Source organism: Halyomorpha halys, unplaced genomic scaffold (genome assembly GCF_000696795.3).
Source record: "Halyomorpha halys isolate HHAL.00 unplaced genomic scaffold, Hhal_1.1 Scaffold1427.1, whole genome shotgun sequence".
Taxonomy (NCBI): Eukaryota; Metazoa; Arthropoda; class Insecta; order Hemiptera; family Pentatomidae; genus Halyomorpha; species Halyomorpha halys.
In genome coordinates this window covers 314,319-337,942 of record NW_027108166.1, presented here as the reverse complement: position 1 = coordinate 337,942, position 23,624 = coordinate 314,319, and the positions used below count along the sequence as shown (strand labels likewise).

General features: G+C 31.2%; 1 protein-coding gene across 1 annotated transcript in view; it reads right to left on the bottom strand.

Moving 5' to 3' along the window:
- Positions 1 to 1,812: 1,812 nt before the first annotated feature.
- Positions 1,813 to 23,624, bottom strand: part of LOC106689690 (neurexin 1) — a 48,226-nt gene continuing 26,414 nt past the window's right edge. The window contains exon 2 of the mRNA XM_014434807.3: positions 1,813 to 1,959. Coding sequence (XP_014290293.2) covers positions 1,813 to 1,959 — 147 coding nt within the window. The remainder of the gene's footprint in view (positions 1,960 to 23,624) is intronic.

Sequence of the window (23,624 nt, the reverse complement as noted above, 5' to 3'; positions counted from 1 at the left end):
TCTGTGAACAGCCTAGCTCAAAAACAAAAATTCGTAAGAAACTGAAATTACATACATAATCTTTACAAACTATAGTATAGATTTTTTCACATTTTTTCGATTTTCTCCAAATCGACACAAACGATTTTAACTAAACTCAAAGAATCAATGCGTAATTAAGTGCTGTTTAATACCAGGTAGGTCTTATCCTAACAGGGCTTAAATGTAGAATTAAAAAAAAAAAACTTTTAAGTACCTTTGATTTTTTACAAAAAAACATTTTTCAATTTTAGCAATAATAAACACAAAATATTGGAGAATTTCATTAATAACTAGAGGAGAAAAATGGAAAAATATATATATCTCATATGAATGGACCGTCTCATCATAATGGCTTACTTATCATTCCTTAAACTGTAGAATTCTTTTAAATTAGCTTTACATGATCAATTTTAACATCAATACTATTATATTTTTTCTTCTAAATATTTTTCTTTTCTTTTTGTAGTATTTTAGGTACTTCATTTCTTAATTCAGTTCAATTTTGGTTTTCATTTCTGTTCAATATCTAGACATATTAATAGAATAAGTGAACTTATTGTTAATAATTAAGTTTTAGAGGGGAAGAATTAGAAGTACAATTTTGTAAGTATTAATCAATAATATTGGCGATTCTTCTTATAAAGATTGTTGTGGCCAACACATGTTTAATTATTGGTTCCAAACAATAAATAAATTGATTGGAGAAGTTTGTCGGGGGGGTGCGGTCAGCAAAGAATAACATAAATAAACAAAACCATATTTATTTATTTTATGCCGACGTTTCGACCTGAGTTTCAGGTCTTCATCAGGGGTTACGGCGTAGAAGGTAGGCCTACAACTGAGATAAATAAATTGATCTGTTATAGTTGTAAGCCTTGCGTATTGCTATGTTTTGTTTAGGCTTCAGAGGTATAAGTAATACCAGTTTGTGTTAATACGCCCTTAACTCTGTTTAAGGTAGTCAGTAGTTGCTAGCAAGCTGACCAACCCTTATAATCACTTTAAGCCACGGCAGGCGGCTATTCTCCTCCACGAGAAAATTTTTCCACACGGAGCCCCATCGCCCACGGTGATAAATAGACAATTTTATTTATTGTCGCAAAAACAAAAAAAAAAATACAAATTTTGTTTTTTTAATTTTTGTATTCTTAGAAGTTACTTTTTTTTTTTTTTTTTAATTTTTCTATTTTAAATGTATCAATATTTTGTTATATGGTTTTTTATGTTCAATTACTTCAAATACAACAATAACAAAATTCCGCTATTCATTTATTTTATTTTCAATACTCTACACGATTAGGCTAGTAGAGGTTCCTTTATGAACCCCTACCCGCCGTGACAATGATAATAAACTCTAATGTGTAAGTCCTCAAATATGTTGAGGTTTTAGTATGAGTGTGTAAGTATTCAAATACTGTTTGATGTTTAGTATCGATTGTTTTTTTTATAATTGAGTACCTTTAAACTTTTTGAAGATCAGGCATGTTTAATTTTTTTTTTCTAGAACCTTTGAAAGATAAAATAATATAAACAAAAAATATGAAAAAAACAGAAAACACATTTTGATAGTACGTCTTCGTAATTAAACATGACGTTAATGAAGGACGCACATGACACGGAGATATATATTGTTTGTTTTTTTTTAAGCTGACAAAACGTTTGTCTTGCTCTCAATTATTTTAAATATTTGCTTAGACTACAGCAGTGCAACTACTAAGGTAGGCTAGGAAATCAATTAAAACTAGTGATAATTTCATCAAATAAGCCAAAAATAAAAATAATAATAACAAATTAATAAATAAAATTAAAAGCAAAGCGTGGTGATTTAAAGGGAAATCTGACGGTGCTGAAGAAGAGACTGAGGAGGTCTGATGGACTCACCGTGGCCTTCTTCTGCCTCAGGGCGAGGGGGGTCGGGGCGCAATGGAAACCTCCGCACTGCAACAGAAAACAGAGGTCAGTCCCGATTGGTCCAGTCTGTCGACCAATCCGGTTGCCCGTAACAACAGCCTACTATCTCTCCAGTGCACTAGCTACCAATTAACAAATAACAGTCTTATCTATTTGTACAATGGTGCGAGTTTTTTTCTGTTGCAAAATAGAATAATTCAGTAAACAGTTAAACCATTCATCTTCAGGCTATTTGCACAGATTAGGAAACACAACATATAATTTTAAAGTTTTGTAAAACATAGATTAAATTCAATTTTATTTATTTATACAAGGGCGCTCTAGCCTCTGAATCCTATCCTTGATCCATTCTAGGATATAAAAAATTAAGTTATCATCAACAAAAGATTTTTTCCTTGATTACTTTATTTTTGTATGTAAATTTTGATGTTTTAAATTGTATAATTTGTTCTTACCTATTTTTATTTCATATTTTTTATTATTTATTCTGAATGTTTTTATTTCAACCTTTTATCTTAAATAAATTATATCAATAAAACTCTGTAATTTGGTGCTAATAAACAGCAGGTTTATAACTTTTCCAATATATAGTTTAAAAAAATATATATGAATTTAAGTCTTTGTGTATGCACATGTATAAGTGATATATTATATCATAAATTTTACGTTTTACGACTTCTTTACAATACCTTAGCTGCACTCCAATATAATAAATAATGTTAACGTATTGTTTACAAAATAGTAATGCAATAAGAGCTATGTGATATATTCAAAAATAACAAATAGAAATTCAATTTTAATTTGCCATATGCTAGTCTGAAGATGAATTTTAGGTACTTTTATTGATATGATTACTGATTTAATTTCTTGTTTTGTTTTTTTCTAAAATGAAAAAAGTTACTAAAAGAACTCAGCATGTCTCGTTTAAACAACAGATTCTTGTATAGTTCTGTAAGTGAATTGAATACATTATTTGAAATTAAATCTTACTTTCTATTCTAGATTCATAATTTTTATTTCAAGGTTCTAAAGATGTTTTTTTGTGGGTTCTGTTAAAAAGAATAGAATAAAATTCAGCCGAACCATGGCCGCAGTTTTGGGGTCACGGCCACACGCGACAATCCACTTAGGCCATATAAATTTGTCATCATCCAATAAAAATATTAGTTTTTCTGATAAATTAGAGAATAGATGACAATTACATAGGGTTGGCAATATATTAATGAAAACAAAATTTTGTCAATTACATACTAAACAAATGTCATTGGATAATCATTTGTAACAATAATGATATAAACAATAAAATAAATAGTCTTATAACTATGAAATGGTGTATCAGTGTTTATAATTTAAGCCATTATACAAAATCAGGATATCGTTGGACTATTTTTATTAGCTTAAAAGGAATTGAATGTCAAATCAAATTTTATACATTAACCCCTACCAACCTCTAATTTTCACTTAAGAATAGTATCTTAAATATTTATACTAATGCCTCATCGCCATTGAATATGGTTAAAACATTTTTGTTCAAATATATGTATAATATGTAACTGTATGATAAGATGCACTTTTTTTATCCCTAAGTTACTCAGAAATATTTCCTTAAAGTATTATAATTGTTTCCATCATTTTAGGGCTGGATGCACCATCACAGTTTGAACTAGGATTTCTTAAATCCCGGGTAAAGTCAGTGAATATCTGTTGTAGTAGAAAAGTTTTTTTAAATTTATTTATTATAATTTATTTTATTTTAGTATGTACGAGATCATTCATCACTATTACCTATTGCCCACAACTATGTGGCAGATTGTAATATCTATCAATAAATAAAAAATATTTTAAATAAAAATAATTTACAACTGTACAAAAAGTAAATATGTGGAATGTTGATAATCTTGGAAAGGAACCACACAATGACACTACTTCAAACAATTTAGTTTAATTTAATAGTTTCTAATTTAAATTAGAAGGTCCCGTGGCCATCATCTTTTCAGACGTCTCGAAGGATTATCAGGGATTACTAAGGATGAGAGATTAAGAAATTATGGGTTAGGATGGGTAAGGACTTTAGAATGAAAAGGTGTATATCTATTTCGGGCCAAATCTGCAAAGAAAGGGATGTTAAGGTCTTTGTAAATGAGTTTTTTGTGACAAAATAAGGGGCATCAAGGATTTTTCGGAGGATTTTGGATTGGATATCTGAGGAATTTGATGGATTGGTAAAGCCCAAGAACTCAATTACTTATGTCCAAATTGGTCTGATTATCATAGTATATAATATTTGTTTGTAGTGAATAGGAATTTTAGAGCGTTTGTCAAGTAGGTGTTGTAGCAATCGAAATCTACAAGCAGTTTCTTGTCACGAGCCCTAAGTAGCGAATCAGTTAAAAAAGCGTTAATGAAATATTTAAAAGGATACTGTAGGACAGTAGAAGAGGTTTACGACGGAGAGTAAAGGTGAGCTGGTGGGATTTGTAATGATTTATATTGATTCTCTAGTTTTGACACCATTCTTCAATGGATGTTACGTGTGTCTGTAGAGTTTGTGATAGTAGGGTCGTTGTTTACAAATAGTACACTTGTGTCATCAGCGTATGCTGTTAGGACTGTGTTAGGGTGGGTTGGAATATTATTAGTATAAACCGTATAGAGAATGGAACCTAAGATACTACCTTGAGGAATACATTGTAAAAAAAGTTTGTATTGTTTTATATAGGAGACAAAGGAACAGATTTTTACTAATTATTGAACAAAAATTAATTACTTTTAACTCTAAAGTACTTTTAAAGTAAACAAAGAGTTGTAGTACTGCTCTAAAAAATTATTTAAAGGCCTGAATATTGCTTTTTAAATTAGAGTTTAGTAATGCTTTATGGCTTATATACTGCTTCCTCAAAAAAAGAAGAAAAAAAGGAAAAGAAAAAGAAAGGCAACTAAAGAACCCTGCACTTAGCAATCAGGATATTCGAATCAAAATGGAGGTACTCGTAATAAATAAAGAGAAAAAAAGTTCTTCTCCCTGGGAAAGGATGTTTAGAACTTATACAAAAGATAAATCCTGACCCTAAAACATTTTAATCTCAAGGTATTTCTCTTCTTCGTTTATTTTCCCTTAGTCTCCCGGCAATAAAAAGCCTCCCTTCTATAGGAGTTTAATTGTTTGTAGTGCTTTTTGAATTATTATTCCGGCGTCGGGGAGAGCTATTATTATAAATAATAGGTTGGTCTAATTTAGGCGAGTACCTCATTTATTATAGGAAATGTCCGGGTTCGAATCTCAGCTGTTAATTAAACCGAGATAAATTTTACTGCTTCAAAGCACGGCAAAATATAATGTTTTTTATTCTATTTGCCTTATTCACTATTGGCTGAAGTTTATAACTTTAGAAAAATTATGTAAGGTTGTAAATGAAGAAATTATTTCAGAGTGTATCTCAAAAAAATCTAGCGAGCGCATCACAAAACATTGACTTAGCACCTTGAGATGAAATTGACCCATTGTTGGAAGAAGATAGTTGACCGTATGGTGTAGATTGGAGGAAGATAGTCCGGGTGGCGGTTAATAAAGGTATCAAATTAGTAAAAGAAAATTATTTCTTTACAATAAATAGCCACTACCCAGGCTATCTTCCTACAATATTTTTTTTATTATTTAGACAATCCCCTTACTTTTTATTTCATGTAGGTTAGTGAATGTGAAATCTTGCCATTGCATTAACCATCATAATAACACAATAATTACCTAATTGTTTCATATTTTATATACATCTATTATTTATTTATATACTAATATACTAGAGGGGTTACAGTAGTAAGGGTACCCCCCCCAACTAGCGGCAGGCCAACCCCCGTTTTACTAATTCTGTAACTGTTCATTAAATTATACTACTCCTTTCTCAAACTCTTTAACTCTAATTTACATGTATTCTGTAGATCTACATATTATAATAGAGATATTTTGGAGGTGCTAGTTTCATTTTACCTTTTTGTTTTTTGATCTAGACATTTCCCCTTTGAACATTTAATCATTACAGAATTCACATTCCTTTTATAAATCGCCGTTAGCGAAATATTCAACTAGTTTTCCTGCTTCATATAAGCCCCACATCTATTGAGCATTTTAGTTCTAATATTTTCATTTTACGTTATATTGAGCTTCATTTCTTTTTTTACTATTGCCCCTTTATGTTTTCAATTCGCTGAGAGGGTAAAATAAAATATTAAACGGTGATTACTAAGAACTTTTTTATACAATAGAGAGATAAGAGATGTTAAAAGGGGTATAGTGAGGTTCTTCGAGATCCCAGTGCATCCCTTTCACCGCGTCACTGGTAATGAGCCTGTGGAGGCTGAGTAAGTGCGCTAAAGCCGCAATCATTCTGAACAAAGGCTCCACGCATCTTGAAAGAGTTAGGAACATTTTACAATGTCCGTTTCATTCATTTCTCGTATTGTTCTATATGAATTTGTAGTAGTTTCTACGTCTGCTCATTTAGATGAATAATCGAAAGAATTCATGCCTCTCAGGCTTACTTGGGGAAAAATTTGTAATTGTTTTCATGAAATAAAAATTTTTAAAGGCAGATGTTGGTGGTAAAATTTATATTGCCTAAAATAATATTACAACCCAGCCTTATTATACAGGAAACTTAAACTGTAATTAAATAACTAAAATACGTGTTGTTAAACAATATTTTACTTTTAGTGAAGGGAGGAAAACTTGGGACGATTGGACTAAAAGAGGCTTTCAATTAGTGACTTGTGACCCGACCAATGGGCGTTGAGGTCGCAAACTCCGGCCTAACTCCTCCGCAGTCAGAGCCCTGACTCAATTAATGTTTTTAGGACACGATGTCCAAAGGCTCAAACCCGAGCAGCAACTTGGTCTTCTCACTGTTTGGGCTCAGAGATTCCAGCTTAACTTGTTATTTGTGTTAAGATTTATTTGAGCCCAGAGCGACTGGAAGCCTTGATATTCGTTTATCGGACGAGTTAGGTAGTATTTACTGTCCATAGCATTCAGCAGAACTTTCAAATAGTAACATATTAAGCTCCATAACCTACTGGTTAAGTTGAACTATCAAAAATACGCTAATCTGACGATATAATTACACCGTTAACTCTCCTTATTAGTGCAGTAATAATGAGCAATCCCCTAGGAAGAATCAATCCGACTACAACTATTTAAAAGATCTCAAAAATGTGATTGAGATGCGATATGAGATTCGGAGAAAAAATCATGAATTATCCCTCGACTATTCCTATTAAATTTTGATTAACAATAATACGACTATATATTAATAAGTTAATAAAGTAAAATATAAGGGATATTCATGATTATTAATTTAACATTTTAAGTATGTTAAATGACATTGGCACAAATGGCCAAAAATTTTAAAATTAGAACTTACTAAACCATTCTCCTTCCCACTTTATGCATGCGGAACGTGGCCTCTTACACTAAGGGATGTAACAGCGCCTTAAGGTTTTCGAAAATAAAGTACAACGTAAAATATTCGGACCTAAAAAGAATGAACGGGAGAATTTAGAAGCCTACACAACAATGAATTAAGTGAACTACACCCGATAATATAAATATAATTCGTGTTATAGCATTGCGGCGTTTAAGGTTATGGGAATTAGTAACGAACGGATCCCTGGTATAATGGTGATAAGCAATGAACGGACTGGTAAACGTCCGATGGGTAGACCGAAACGTTGATGAGAGGATTACGTTAAAACTGATTTAGTAGAGTTGGGTTCAGAGGGGTATCAGTGGAGGGATATATTTGGAGAGCTACTGGTGGTATCGGCATCAAACCTTCGGGTTTGTTAGGCCTTCATTATTAATATTATTCTTAACTGTGTTAAATGTAGAAATATTTTCTTCTTTTAGCACGTTAAACTATATCACATTTTGTTTAATATGGCTGAGCGCCTGTTGATAGGCTTCTAAATGGAGAATGACGTCACACAGGAGCCAAGCTGAGCTCGAAACAGTCTGTCATCGTCATCTGTCGTCGTTTCGAAAAGTTAGTTGCTCCTATTTCGTGTTTCGTTTGTGTGAAATTTGGTTTGTTTGGGAAGGATAGGTTACGAAACACGTTGCCCAATAAATCTGCTAGGAGCTCCTCTAAATTTAACATATAACATGAACTTGGGCTACTCATAACTCTGTACCTATAACATATAGCATGTTAAAACTAACACTTAACACATCATAAAAACACCCAAAAATATGAAAACTTCACGGTTATCATGTATTTTTTCGGGAAATTCACCAGTTATTCTTCCATTGCCACTGTCAAAAGGTTTAATAATTTTTAAACATAATTATAGAGTGAGAAAACAACAATCAGATTCATAATTTTTTTTCTAATTTCGAAGTTTTTTTATAGTTATCCATACTGATTCGAAATTTACGATTTTATTTCACTATTCCTGAAATTTCCATTCTTCTCAGAACCATGTTTCATATTTTCACGGTTCTTTCACCATTCATATTTTTCAACAAACTATATTCTAAATAGATTAATTAAAAATTATTATTTAAGTCGTGACCACTGTTGATACAGGAGGGCAATAATGCGTGTTATTTACAGATATCTTCGCATCTTTTTTTTTAATACTTTTTATTTATTAATAGATATTACAATCTACCACACAGTTGTGGGCAATAGGTAATAGTGATGAATGATCTCATACATACTAAAATCAAATAAAATAAATAAATGAATAAAAAAAAAATAAAATAAAACTCTCTTAAAATATATATAAACAAAAGAATAAACAAAATGAACATAATCAAACTATCTGTATGAAAAATAAATAAATAAAATAACATAATGATAAAATAATATAGTTATATTCGCATCTAGTGAAGTAACACGCGAATGAATGTGTGAAATATAACTGAGCGAGGAAGAGCTAAACCAACTAAAATTAGAGAAAACGATTGAGGTTAAAAAATGACACATTACTCTAGACAAAGGTTTATTCAACATCTACTTTTAGTCTATCCATTATCTAAAACAATTGAGTTATTTTCTCGATCTTGAACAGTTAACTAAATGATACTGCAAACCTTATATTTGTTTTTTACTTAAAACGTTTCACATAAACTTCCAAATTCGGAAAGGTTGGGTCTGAACTGAGAACGAGTGAAACATATACTTAATCCGGTAAGAGGATGTTCGAAATATGAGAGCTTATATTAATTTTTAACAAAAATTAAGATAAAAAGAGTAAAACTTTTATGGCAGAAAAAAGAGGTTTATAAAAATATCCAGGTAGCCTAAAAAGAGAAAGGCTCCCGCTGCGCCAAACACTGCACCACTCTCGGCTAGATAAAGAAGCCACTGCCATTACAATCCTCGGGAAGAAATGCCATCTATATAAAGGACATGAGTCTTCTTCCCTCCAACATAGGAGGCAGTAAAGATAAAAATATTATTACTTATTTTATACATGGCGGAGGAAGCCCGCTGCTCGTTTATCACCCGACGGCCATACCAAAGGGGAGCTTCACCCCCACTTTATGAGAGGGCGGTATCTCCATTTTGAATTATCTTTACCGAGATTCAAGAAACGTAATAAATTCTATTCCTCTTCTTTTTTTTTTTTTTTTAATTTAGTTAAGCTTTGTTTTCAAAACTAAACAACCAAAATTCCGATAAGATTTATAAATAAAAATTCAATAAATATTATTTTGAAAAAATATATACATCCATAATTTTTTGCCTGCCACTTTGCAATGAGCTGTTTGTTAATAATTATTTCCTATACTCATAATTGTGAAAATTTAATTACGAATTTCATAAAAGAAATATATTAAATCATTATTATATTAATTTAATTAAATAATTTACGAGTTTTATATCAAAACTTTGGAAAGTTGTTATATTTAAAATGATTATGGGGACTACACTATATTTCTTATTTAAATCATTATTTTTTTTAATTGAAATGATTTTAAAGAAGAAATTAAATAATGTATATTGTAATTAACTGAATAAGTTTTTGATGTAGTATTGTTGACACCTTTACTTTTAAATGCGGGTACATTAACTTTTGATTGCAAACTCCTTAAATAATAAAAATTAATCAGTTCAATACTCTATTGAGATTATTCTACCAGCAGCGCTCCTTAAGGCTTCAAGTCGGCGAAGTAGTATCCGAAGAGGTCCTACTCACATACTGAGTACCTCAGGGGTCTGTGCTATGTCCAATACTTTTCTCAGTACACATCTTTGAAAGTGTTGGAGCCAAGTATGATAGTGCTACCTTAGCGGCTTATGCCAACGATATAGCCATCTACAGTATTGGACTACTATTGAGCGCAGAGACAGCCCTACGGCTGACGGAGAAGGCTTGGGTGGAAATAACCGAGAAACTGTAAGGGCTGTTATCACAGTTAATCCCAAGAAGACAGACTGTATTATTTTCTCCTTCCAGAAGAACAAGCGCCCTCTCCCTAAAGTTTATAGGATAGCAGGGTGCGTGAACAGACCGGCAGGCAGTGTAGTGTTATCTCGTTGTTACCTTTGTCAGACACCTGACACTAGCTCGCCACTGCCAACATCTCCTGGCCATTCTCTCCGCCTCAAATTACAAATTTATAAAGGTATACTTAGACCGACCAACCTCTACGGAGCGCCTATGGAGGCTGACATAGCATCCAGAATAGCGAAGAAACTCCAACAGTTTCAGAGTAGTATCCTCAGGAGTATTGTGAAACATTCTTCTTAACAAAGAGCGAAAACTGACTACATCCATACACTTGGACTGCCGACAGTGACAAAGTTCATCTCACGGAGGCACAGTAGATTCCTGGATAGTTTCCATCACTGCACTAATCCAATATTCCAGAGAGGATCCCTACATAGGGGGCAAACAACCTACCTCGACTGACAAATTTTTGATTACTTTAATGAAAACTATGTATAATTACTAGTCGAAATTGATGAGTCTGCAAAATTTCTTAAAAATCTTCTGAAAGATCTTCTGAGACATACAGATATATATTAGCACTCAAATTAAAGCTAGTTTAATGGACTATAAATACGTTTATGACCTTTACCATCGTAGGAATAGTAATTATCATGATATTTGCTAAAATAAATTGATTTATAGTTGTTCGGACAATAAGTTTGATTTATGAAAAAGTTCATTTCAGAAACCATTGGATGTACAGATGTTTGCCAGCACTCAAATTAAAGCTAGTTAAATTTACTACAAAATAGTTAATTATGTTTATCTTTGTAGGAGTAATAGTTTTTATGATATTTGATAAAATAAACTCACAAAATGTTAATTTATAGTTGCTCGTATAAAATTTTGAATTTTTGAAAAAATATATCCCTAAATCCATAAGACGCACATATGTCTGCCAACACTCAAAATAAAGGAACTTACTATAAAGTAGTTTATGACACATCTTCGTAGGGGTAGTAGTTTTTATGATATTCACATATAAATATAAATTTGGCAAATGAAAATTTGTCCGAACAACTATAAATCAATTTATTTTAGCAAATTTCATGTAAACTATTACTCCTACGAAGATAAACATCATAAAATACTTTATAGCTCATTAAACTTGCTTTAATTTGAGTGCTAATACTACTGATATTTCAGTACGTTCCATACAACATTTTTATGAAATGTTGTTTTTAAAAACTATATCTCAAAAACTATTTAACGTAAATAACTCTATTAGGGCTCACATTTTAGCAAATTTTCTCATCTTTAAATTACGTTCTCTAGGTTTTCTTGTGTTGTTCTTACTTGAGCTCCGAATGAAAAATTAGTTTTTTTTATCGCTTTGAACCAGCCGCCATTTTTTATTCCCCCTACCAATACTTGGCAGACTCATCAATTTTGACTATTAATTATACATAGTTTTCATTAAAGTAATCAAAAGTTGGGGTAAGATAACTGCCTTTTTTCTCCTCTTGGGCTCTTGTACTATGAGGAATACTAACTACTACTGATAACAAGACAACTGGAGAGCCCTGCCATCAGACAGCCCACAGGAGACCGTTTTTCTCACCTACATCCGATAACCCTCCTTTCCTCAGTCCCCTCCTAAAATGCATCAAATGCAGTAAAGCAGATTGTTTTCATTAATTCTCACTTTCCCCATCCTTATATCAAACCCCACACATCCATGGGCCTTATAAATAAAATATAATACAAAATATCACCAGATACTTTTAGACCTTGACTTTTAACTACTTATGAAATGGAAGTTGCTCTAACCCGCTTGGGAATAGGTCATACTCTCCTCACGCATTCTCACCTGATCAGAAAACTGCCACCTCCAACGTGCAAATATTATCAATCCATTCTCACGATTAGACATATTTTTGAAGAATGTCCTCACTATTTGCCAATAATAAACAGGATAGGACTGACCCCAAATTTATCAGAAGCTCTCACAAATGAGGAAGCTAAAATTACATTTGTGTTTGAATTTTAAAAGCACATCACCTTCTTTATAAATTATAACTCCTCTTTGATTTTGATTTATTTATTTTATTTATTTATTTATTTATTTTTTTTTTTATTTTTTTTTTATTTATTTTTTACTTTTATCATGCCATAGGCGTTGATGACCAGAGGGTTTCATGCCTTTAAGCAACAATCAACAACAACAACTACTCATGAAACTGATCTGTTTTAATAGAGAAAGCTCTTGCCTAAAGCTTGAAAGATCTACCTTTAAAAATCTCATAACTCCACCATTTACTCACATCAGTTTTACACTCAGTGGCTCATATAATAATAATAAATTAAATCCACTAACATTTTAAATATGAAAAAGAAATTAGGTACTAACTAGTAGGACGAAAAAAATTTAACTGAATAAATAATTTTTGAAATTAACAAAATATATAACATACTAAAACAAAATTGGATAATATCGTTCGACTAAAAATATTTAATTGTGTCATGCTACTTATTTGTATATCGAATCGAAATAAACGATTTAATTAAAGATCTTTATTAAATTCAATACTTAATTAATTAATAATAAATATAAATACATATCAGTGCCAATGCGTTTTGGGAGTGTATGTATTCCAACGAATTTCTAATTTGAATTTTTGTTGGGTGGAATATGAAACATTTGTTAAAACAGTGTAATTCTTATAAAGGTTTTCCTTTGATTAATTAATTAAAGTTTCGTGGACTAATTAATCAGTTAATTAATTAAGAAAGATACAACTACCATTTAATTGTAAAATTAATTTTAATTTCGTTTAATTGTTAATTTTCTTTTTTGTAATACAAGTTTATTGTATTAATCTCGATAAAAATATTTAAACAGTTAATAAGTCGAACACTAGCTAATATAATATTCCCATTAGAGTAATACGAGTATAATCTGCTCACATAGCGCTGAGGAATTTTAAAAAGATGATTCGTTTCACACCTTAAACCTTAATAGGATGTGTCCTAATGTCGATGTTATAAATATATTTCAATTTAATTAATAATTATTTTGATCAATTCAATTAAGAGTTATAGAAACATTAATTTGATTAAATTAAATTTTTAAAAAATATTTTTATGAATTCACGGGAGAAAAATATTGAAATTATTCATTTTTTTCTCAAAGCCCCTATCTAAAATAAAATTTTGTGTTTAACAGAGTCAGTGTAGTCTGTGATCACTAGAGATACGTGAAATAAAATAAATTCAACATTCCCGTTGGCAGAAAGAATTGAGTTCTTTAAAGAAATACCTACATGATGTACACTGATGGATCAAAACTGACAAATCTACTGCAGCCTCTTTCATCACACATAACTCAACCAATAAAATAAAACTGCATAAATTATGCAGTGTATATACAGCTGAATTACGTGCAATAGCCTCAGCACTCCACTTCTACATGACAGTGACGAATACGAATACTTATCATTACCTACTCTTTAAGTTTACTAAAACCCATGAAGATCATTTACCCGAAATACCCGGCAATCAAAAAAATTCACAATTATACCAGCATGCTTGAAAACTTGGGAAAAATTGTTTTCTTTATATGGGTGCCGGGTCACGTGGGGATCGTTGGAAATGAACTGGCGGACATTGCAGCTAAACTAGCACCTGCTCTTTCAGGTCAGGGCGCGGCCATTCTGACACCACAAGAAATAAGCCTTCCGATGAAAAATGAAATATCATCTAGTTGGCAAGCCATGTGGAATGAAAGCCCGCCAAGCAAGTTAAAAACTATTAAAAAAACATTAAACCATGGACCACATCAAACCGTTCCAATCGCAGGGAGGAGGTGGCTATTGCCAGATTGAGAATAGGTCATACAAGTTTAACTCAATCAGATATCTGATTTATTTATTCAAGCAGCCACCGCCAAAATGTCGATACTGCAACAGTGTACTTACGATCGGTCACATATTTGAGGATCTCTGTTATTTCTATTCCGCTGACTTGAGTAGATTGGGAGTAGGACCGAGTTGCTCTGAATGATGACCAGAAGAAAGTGGAAATGGTTTTGGTTTTCTTAAAAAGAAATGCCCTATTGAATAACATTTAAACCAGAAAATCTGTTATATGTTCTAAAAAATTCCAAAAGAAGTAATTATTTAAATTTTTTTCGTAATTATTTAAAGAGAAAAATAAAGTGAAATAGAATTATAAAGCGCGAAACATGGGCGTTGATGACCTCAGGGTTTTACACCCTGCAACAGCCCCAGACAACAACAACCAGAGATAGGCACATAACCCAGCATTACGCCGAGCTGAAGTGGCTCTTTCCATCCTTCCGATCCCAGTATTTCCCAGCTTCCCCTTTATTCCAAGTAATTAGTACCCAGCGCCCCTCCTATATCCTAGAAAACCCGCAATTCAAATTCTCTGTCCAATCCCGTACTACCAGGTCCCGTTTATTTGACATCTACCCTTCACCTCACCGAACTGCTGCGTTTCATAAATCGTTTTTTATCCGAGCTGCATATCTCTGGAACTCCATTCCCTCCAACATACGTCATGCCCAACCCTTTTCTCGTTTAAATCCCTTATATTTCATTATCCTTTGCTTCACCAATCTGAGCCATTATTATAATAGTACAAATATTTTGTAGTCAACTTTTTGTTTTGTTTTCAGTTAGTTTTTTAATTAATCTATTTTTTCTCTGTATATACGTTATAATTAAGTGTGGTCACACTATTTTATGGCCAATAAATGATATTATAAAATTAAAATTGCCTTTGTAATTGTTATAAAGGGACCTAGTCCCAGAATAATAAAATATTTTTTCATTTTTCTCATACAAATATCATCGATAATAATAATAAAGGCTCAGCGAACCCGTAGGTTCGATGCCGATACCACCAATCGTTCTCTACACACATCTGTCAAGTGACGCCCCCCAAACCCAAATTTATTAAATCATTCTTAACTCAATCCTTCCATTTACGTTTTGGTCAACTCTCCGAATTAGTTAAATGCTTAGAGCATATTAACATTTTTGGAGATCAGTCACTTAGTCCCACAACCTAACGCACCAGTCTTATACACCGCAATGCAATAACCTGAATTCTATTCACCGAGTGCAGTCCCCTCTATTCGGTGTTGTATAGCCTTCTAAATTCTCCGGTTAACTCATTCTTTTTCGGTCCGAATATTTTACGTAATACAATATTTTCAAAAAACCTTAAGGTTCAGTTCTAGCTTTAGTTTCAAATGTCACGTTTTACATCCGTAAAGAACAGCATAAAGGAATAGTTTTCGGGCGCGAGCTAAACAATTTCGAAATTGAAAAATAATAAGCATTTCCCGCCTTCAACCAAGCTTTATTTCTTCATTCGTTTTTTTCCCGTTACCATCACACCTAAATACTATCTACCTGTTCAAATATATTTCTTCCTATAACTCTATTACTGAGATTTTTCAAATTTCTACTGCTAACCATATATTTTGTTTTATCCATATTTATACAAATTTCACCAACTTGAAATATATTCGAGTCTCATCAAAATTATACTGTAATTATTAAATAACTGACCATATTAAATAATATGTTAAACCCGTATCGCTCAATAAGGAGTGTGTTTCTCCCTCAACCTATTAAAAAATTCTTAAATAAATAAATTAATCATTGATTCTTACAATATTATTTCACTATCATATATTTTACTCTTATTCAAAATAAAATCAGCATATCAATTGAATAATGTCCCGCCCCTTCGCTGAACTTTCAACGGACCATTGTTGGAATATCAAATAGTTCTCAACTGATACTGCTTATGGGCTTTCAATTTGCCATAGTTATGTCCTGGTTATTTATTGTTCAATGTAGTTAATTGTGCGCTCTGGAGATTGGGTGTTAATATGCCCAACATTAAAATATAAAATATTATTAAAAATAAAAAAATGAGTATGACAAAGTAAAAATATGTATGAGACATGCAGTCATGAAATAAATGTAACTACACATTCTCTATTCGTTCAGTGTATGCTAATTTGTTAATTATTGAATATTCTATAAGGACACAATGGGACTCATGGATATTTTAAGAGAAAAAATATATACTTCATTATCTTTTTTAGAGTTAAACTGTAAAGAAATATTTTAGAAAACCTATTTTTTTTTTTTTTTTAGAATTTTAATGTGTATTATATTTAGAAAGTATTGTTGGTTTAATATGTAAATTATTAGATCGCACTTTACAACTGCTTTTATTATTATTACTAGTATTACCATAATATTTGAATGACTTGAAATACTGAGATAATTTTAGTTGCAAAATAATTAAAATAAATTGTTTACAAGTTAACCGAAATTATTCCGGATATGAACTATAGATATGAAAATGTTATAATTGTTATGAAACATAAAGTTTTAGCTGTTTGGAGTTAAATAAATACGATTTTAACTTCCGTTTTTGCTAGTAAATAAATGGTTCATAACTGTCTTGAAAAAGTTATAGTATACATCAACATAAAATATGGCCGTTTATGACGTCTTTACTCACGCTAGACCCCTCTTAACAATTTTAAACTTAAGTCTGGGACTTAATTAATTTTTTGTAATCTTTATGAAAGCCCTTTCCACCCGGTTCATGAGACCATGAGCATTAACTAATTTTTATTATTTCCCAGAACAAATTGGACTTTTTTTTTAACAAATATCAGAAATGAGATGGTCCTTGATTTTTTTTATTAAACTAACAAAATTCCGATACGACTTCAAAACCAAAATAATTCTATAAATGTTATTATTTCTTTAATTTAATCGATAGCTGTTTCCTTGACCACATTACTCCGATGAATGAGCTGTTTCTTAATCATTCTATTATTCTTTTCCTATAAAATATTATATTAATTTCACAATGTTTCATAATTGTGAAAATTGATCGTTCTTATTTTTTTATGTACTTAAATTGGCACAAGTCCCACTGAGCAAGAAAAGGAAACACAAATTAAAAAAAAAAATTGGTAAGGTAAATAAGAGAGAGGAAAATATCACAAAAACGTATCTACAAAATATAAATTGTTATCAGACAGATATGTTACTGCATCTATGACTGTTTATAAAGATTTTATCTTACTAACGTCTTGGTAGGTTTCATGTCATGAGTTTTATGTTTTATTTATTTGTATTATGATTTATATATTTTTATTATGTTTTATACATTTATAAAAAATATTTTTAGTTCTTCAGCTGAAAACGTTTTTATATGTACAATTATATGAGGATTAATTTAGATCCAAGCCTTGAAAAAGTCGATAAGCCTTATTTGTGTTTCTTAATGTACTTTCTTCCATGCGGGTCTCTAACCCTACGGGTATTTGAATGGCTTCTTCATGATCTGGCATTGAAATCATCAATTATGATAGTATTTTCATTCTTATTTTGTCCTTTGATGGCCCTGCTCTCAAGAAACATTGTTTAGCATGTATAAAACTAATAGCATGTTTTAATTATTTATTTAAAAAAGTTATTCTTTACCTTTTCTTGCCTTTCAGCTCGAATTGGTATCTATGGCAACTCGAATTAGTACATTTCCAATTAGCTTGTTCATCATCCCTTTGATCCCCTTTCATCCCTTCTATACCTTTCCTTTATCCTTTTCCAGAAGTTTTTGGCGTTTTCCATGTAATAATTTTGCAAGCTTCTTCTAAACTTCTTCCAAAGTGATAAAGTTTCTAGATGTTCATCATATTCAAATTTCTTTTTTGGAATCTATAGTTTTATGGCTCTTTTGCTTATACACCTCTGTATTATCTTCTATTATAAACGAGATAGTTAATTATACTATTTACATTTCGTTCTTTAGCTGACAAAATTTTTATATGTACAATTATATTTTACATACTGGAAACTTGTAAATGCTTGCCAGACAAAAATTATAATGTATGAGCCATGTATTTATTCTTAGATAAAATTATTTTTTCATTTCAATTATATGAGGGTAAAATATGGGATCCAAGCCTTAAAAAAGTCGATATGCCTTTACTATTTTTGTTTCTTATGTGCACTCTTCCATGCGGGCCATATTTGACCCCATTCAAATACCCCTTGGATTTCTGGTATTGAAATTATCAATTATGATAATATTTTTATTCTTATTTTGTCCTTTGATGATTTTGTCCTCTCAAGAAATAAGTTTGTCTAAAACAGTTCATTGCTTAGAAGACAAGAATTCTGTTTCAGGTAGTAAACTTGAAAGCGACTGTTCCTATTTTAAAATCCATATTACACCTCAAAAAATGGAGAACTTGTAGATACGATTTTACGCACATAATAGGTTTAACAACTATCTAGGTATGACAGTAAAGTATCAGGACAAACAAAATATGCTTTGTTTATAACCATTACAAAATTAATTGAAAAGAAATAAAAAAATCAAATAAAAAATAATATTCAATATTCTAAAATAGCCAACAATTTTCGCAACAACGATTTTTTTCTCAAGATAAGTCATTTTAATTCATGTTTTAAGCTCTTAGTATTTGATACTGTATGTGAGGCCGAGATATCCAATTCGAAAGTACGAGAAGGCACTTCTATACCCTATAGTTAAAAGATACAATGTCTTCCCTAACTTTACAGGAGATCAGTTAAAAAATATATTCCTCTCGGAAAGTATGTTTTTTTGTTTTGCCAATTGTTGTATACCCCTCAGATTCAAGGGCATGGTAACCTATTCCTTTGAGTAAAGAAAAATACTTTTGTACTCCATAGGTATGGGACTGCAAAATTCAGGGCTGTCTTTGACCTAGTGAGGGCCCGGGAACCTTTAGGTTAGGAGGCTTCTAGATTTAAGGACTTAACAGAAACAGAGCCCGATGGGGAAAAAAATGAGTTATTTCCCTCAATTTTAATTAAAACTATGCATAAGTACTTGTCAATATCAATGTGTCTTGAATAGTTAGGGGGTGTAAAAAATGGTGGCTGTTTCAAAAAATAATATTTCATTCGGAGCTCTATATTTTCAAAACTACATACAACTAGAAAACCTAATAGATCTTTATTTAGAGTATATCAAATTTTCTAAAACATGATCCTTAATTGAGCTATTTACGTTGATTAGTTCTGGAGATGCAATATTTTTAAAAAGGAACATTTCATAACAAAGATATGAAAAATCAGTAGTTTGTGAATTTATTTAGGGAAAACTATATCTTAGGATTGATAAGACGTGCAGGTGTCTTATCAGCACTCCTATTAAATTTAGTTTAATATACTCTAAAGAAGATTATGATGTGTATCTTTATAGGAGTAGTAGTTTTTATGATATTGGCCAAAATAAATTCCCAAGAAGTTGATTTCCAGTTGTTTGGACAAAACATTTGGTTTTTGAAATACCAAATCTCAGAAACTATTAGACGTATGGATGTCTTTTAGCACTCAAATTAATGCTTGTTGAATGTACTATAAAGCAGTTTATAAGGTTTATCTTCCAGGAAGTTGTAGTTTTTATCATACTTGCATATGGATATGAATTTTGCCTGAACAACTAGAAATGCATTTCTTTTTAGTAAACATAATAAATAATAGTTAGCAGACTCATTAATTTTGACTAGTAACTATACATAGATTTTATTAAAACAATAAAAAATTGGGGTGAAATAACCTATGTAATAACCTAATAAGAGTTTTTCTCCTATCAGCCTCTTGAAATATTATTTTCTAAATAATTTTGAGTTATCAAAGTAAATAAAATATTTAATACTTAATATTATTATTTTTTCATAATAGAATTTTAACAAATAATTATAAGATGGTTTGATTTTTTATTAGCTATATCGGAAATTATTTCTACAAAGTCTTAAGTTAAAATTTTATTAAGTGCATCTCTTTCTATTAGATAAACTGCATTATTTATCTTGAAACAATTATATCTATCAGTTCATTTATAATTGTCCTATTTTTACGACTAATAAATAATTATATTGATAATTTATTACATATAACCTTCAAAATTGCAAACTTTTGGTAATTATAAAAGATATATGGTTGTAACTTGAATTATTTTTTATAATAGCTTTATCATGAATGTGTTATTTATTTTTAAACATCATGTACAATTTTATTCTTTCTTTTTTTGGCTTGAAAAATATTTTTAACTTTTGGATTTTTTTTTTTTTATAAATCTTATATAAACTATGAAACTCAAGATATCTAAGAATCTATAAGTATCTAGTTGAAAAAATTAATATGACATATCTGGGAAAAACAAAAATGTGCATCATTATAATAACGCCATGTTGGTAAATAGAGAGAGTCTACATGTAAACCATTAAAATTTTATTATCATCGACTACACATTAAAGAGGTCAATGAAATTGTCATTTCTAAAATCTGGATATTACGTAATTGAAACTGACCAATTCTAAAGACCTACAATGCAAACTTGTCATTATTGTTTCGAAAATTGTTGGCATAAAAATTTTCTGTCATTTCGGAAACAGAAATTAAAAAAGACAAAAAAAAAAAAAAGAACGTTATGGATTTATTACAAAAGCAAATTTTTGTCTATTCAGGCAACATCCTACAATAAATAAAATATTAAGAGACGACTTGATCATACTTTAAGCAGAATTGCATGCGAAAGAATATAAAAGAATTAATTAGTAAATAGAATTCAAGGCCTGTTTGAGACCTCGCTGCATTTATGATAGTGTCAGGTGTGAATGGCGCATTATGATGCGTTTTAGGCATAACTCACAAAACACAGATCTGCTAACATTATGTTAAATAAAACTTGTTAGACATACCTAATTTCCTTGGTATATTACCTAATTTATTTATATACTACATGACCAGGACTTCTCTTGGGAAGAGGAAAGGAAACGAAAGAAATAGATGAATTCAAAAATTTCTTCAAAGCAAAGTTGTAATACAAAATGAAATTATAAACATATCACTTTGAGACTAAGAAAAAAAAACTATATCTGAAATTTTTATTAAACTTATAGTAACCAACAAGCAATTAATAGTTAAACCAAAAATGTTGCTACTGATGATCACTGCAGTTTAACTCCAACCTTCACTTAATGTTTCTCAAATTCCAAATGGAACGTAGAAGAACGTGAGCTACAAACCTGGTTAAAAAACTATTCATTTTTTATTTAAGCCTACTTTGAAAAAATTATGAGGACAAATTTATAACAACTTATATATTAAGGTTTAATATCTAAATATGAGCAGATAATTTTTTGAGTAAATTTCGATGAAATATTTATTTCACAAAACTAAAAATTGATTTGTAATTTATAAACTTTTGAAACTAACAGTATTTTTCATTCCTTGGTTTCTGATTCATGAAATTGAAATACAAAAAGTATTTTCTATTGTTACATATATATTGTATCTTGTTTGTTAAAATATTCGAGTTTGCCGGGATGATTGTGACATGTCATAATTGCTATAAGTGTCTGTTTTCATGTTTTTTTCTTTTTCACGCCGTTTTTTAATTTTAGCCACTTTTTAAATATTGCTCGATTTAACTAACTTAAGTCTCCTCTTACCGTTATAAGTAAATGTTTCAAAAGTTATATAGGACTCTCGCTGAATCAGACACCCTCCGCCAGCCGGAATAGCCCCTCCCTATTCCTAGTACGCTAACGGCAGACTCATGCCATCATTGATGACACCGCCTTCAGCGGACCCGGCAACTTATAATGCTACTCTGGCAAACCAAGATCAATATTTGCCTGCATATATACATCCATTTTTATTGTATATATTTAATTTGTTTATGTTTATTTTTCTAGGTCAAAAAAAATAGACACCCATCCTACAACCTTACAACCTTCATTGGACCCCTCACCTAACCTTATAATGCCAAAAGGCAATCCAAGGTATCCTTAACACCCAGCTATACATATAGCATACCTCCTATATGTACGTACCAAATACCCACTAAAATCATTACAGGAGGGTATGAAAAAAAAAATAGACACCCATCCAAATGATAACCACGCCACAAGCAAAGCGGACCCTCCCCGCTCAACGTGAGTGAACGTAACTAGCACCTGCGCCTCTCCACACACAGTGGACGTACAAGGGTACGTCATAACAATAAGGATCAACCTTAAAATACCTTCGGGTAAAAGAAGAGAACTTGTATATCTTCTGTTTTATATTGCACTTGTAACTAATTTTTACAAGAGGGTACAAACAAAAAAATAAGCGAGGCGGGTTCAACCCATTTTTATCTGTTAAGAACTTTAGTAAGCCAAAGAGAATAAAATCACCTGACACAAACAATGACTAGCTCATTTTGTTAAAAAATGGATCTAGCAGAGTTTGTAACTTTACTACTCAGACGTTGAGATATTAAAAAATGTCAGTTTTATGGATCTCAGAGTATTGTTCGTTTTCACAGTTAACATTTTTATCTTGGACAGACAACGTTGCTACATAAAAACGAAAATCTCTTAAAATTGTTGACAGTGTTCTTTGTTGCACTAGAGCGCAGAAATATAAATACATTATTAATTGTGCAGTTTGTCAATTTCTCACTCTTAACGACACAATCGATTAAGAAAACTCGATTATCTTACGGTTGAAATCAAAAAAAGGTCGATGTTGTGACATTCAGGCAGAGCGACGCGGTGCCCTTTGTGGTCGAGTGGAGACGTTGGTTCGTTATCAAGTATCAACTGACATTTGAATGTCTCCACCCACTGTCAACAAGGCGTCACAACTTCACCTGCTTAGTCGCCCCCTTATTCTGATGACGTCATCAATCCAGCATCGTGTTATGGTCCATTAGCAGTCCAGTTAGTCCTCTTCAGAAGCTTTAGGCACACGTCGGGTATTGTGCCAAGCACTTGCCAAATACATCACATAGGTCGAAATCCAATAATATTTTAATGTGTCCAAAGATATACGGGGCTAATTTATTTCAACAATGATATAAGGTGTTCCCTTTCATTAATCTTTATGAAAATTATTTCCATTATCTCTTTTAGACAAATTTTAGTGATAGTGAATGTAGTCTCAAGAACTGTGTCGAGTAAACTGACCTTTACTGTCAAACCATCAAGATATGAAAAACAAAATCAGTATTACAAGTACTAGTAAAAATTAATGTCTTGTATAGTTAGGGGGTATTAAAAATGGTGGCTGTTACAGAACGTTAAAAAAAAATTAAATTTTTCATTCGGAGCTCCATATCCTTTAAACTACAAGTCACGTGGAATATATATA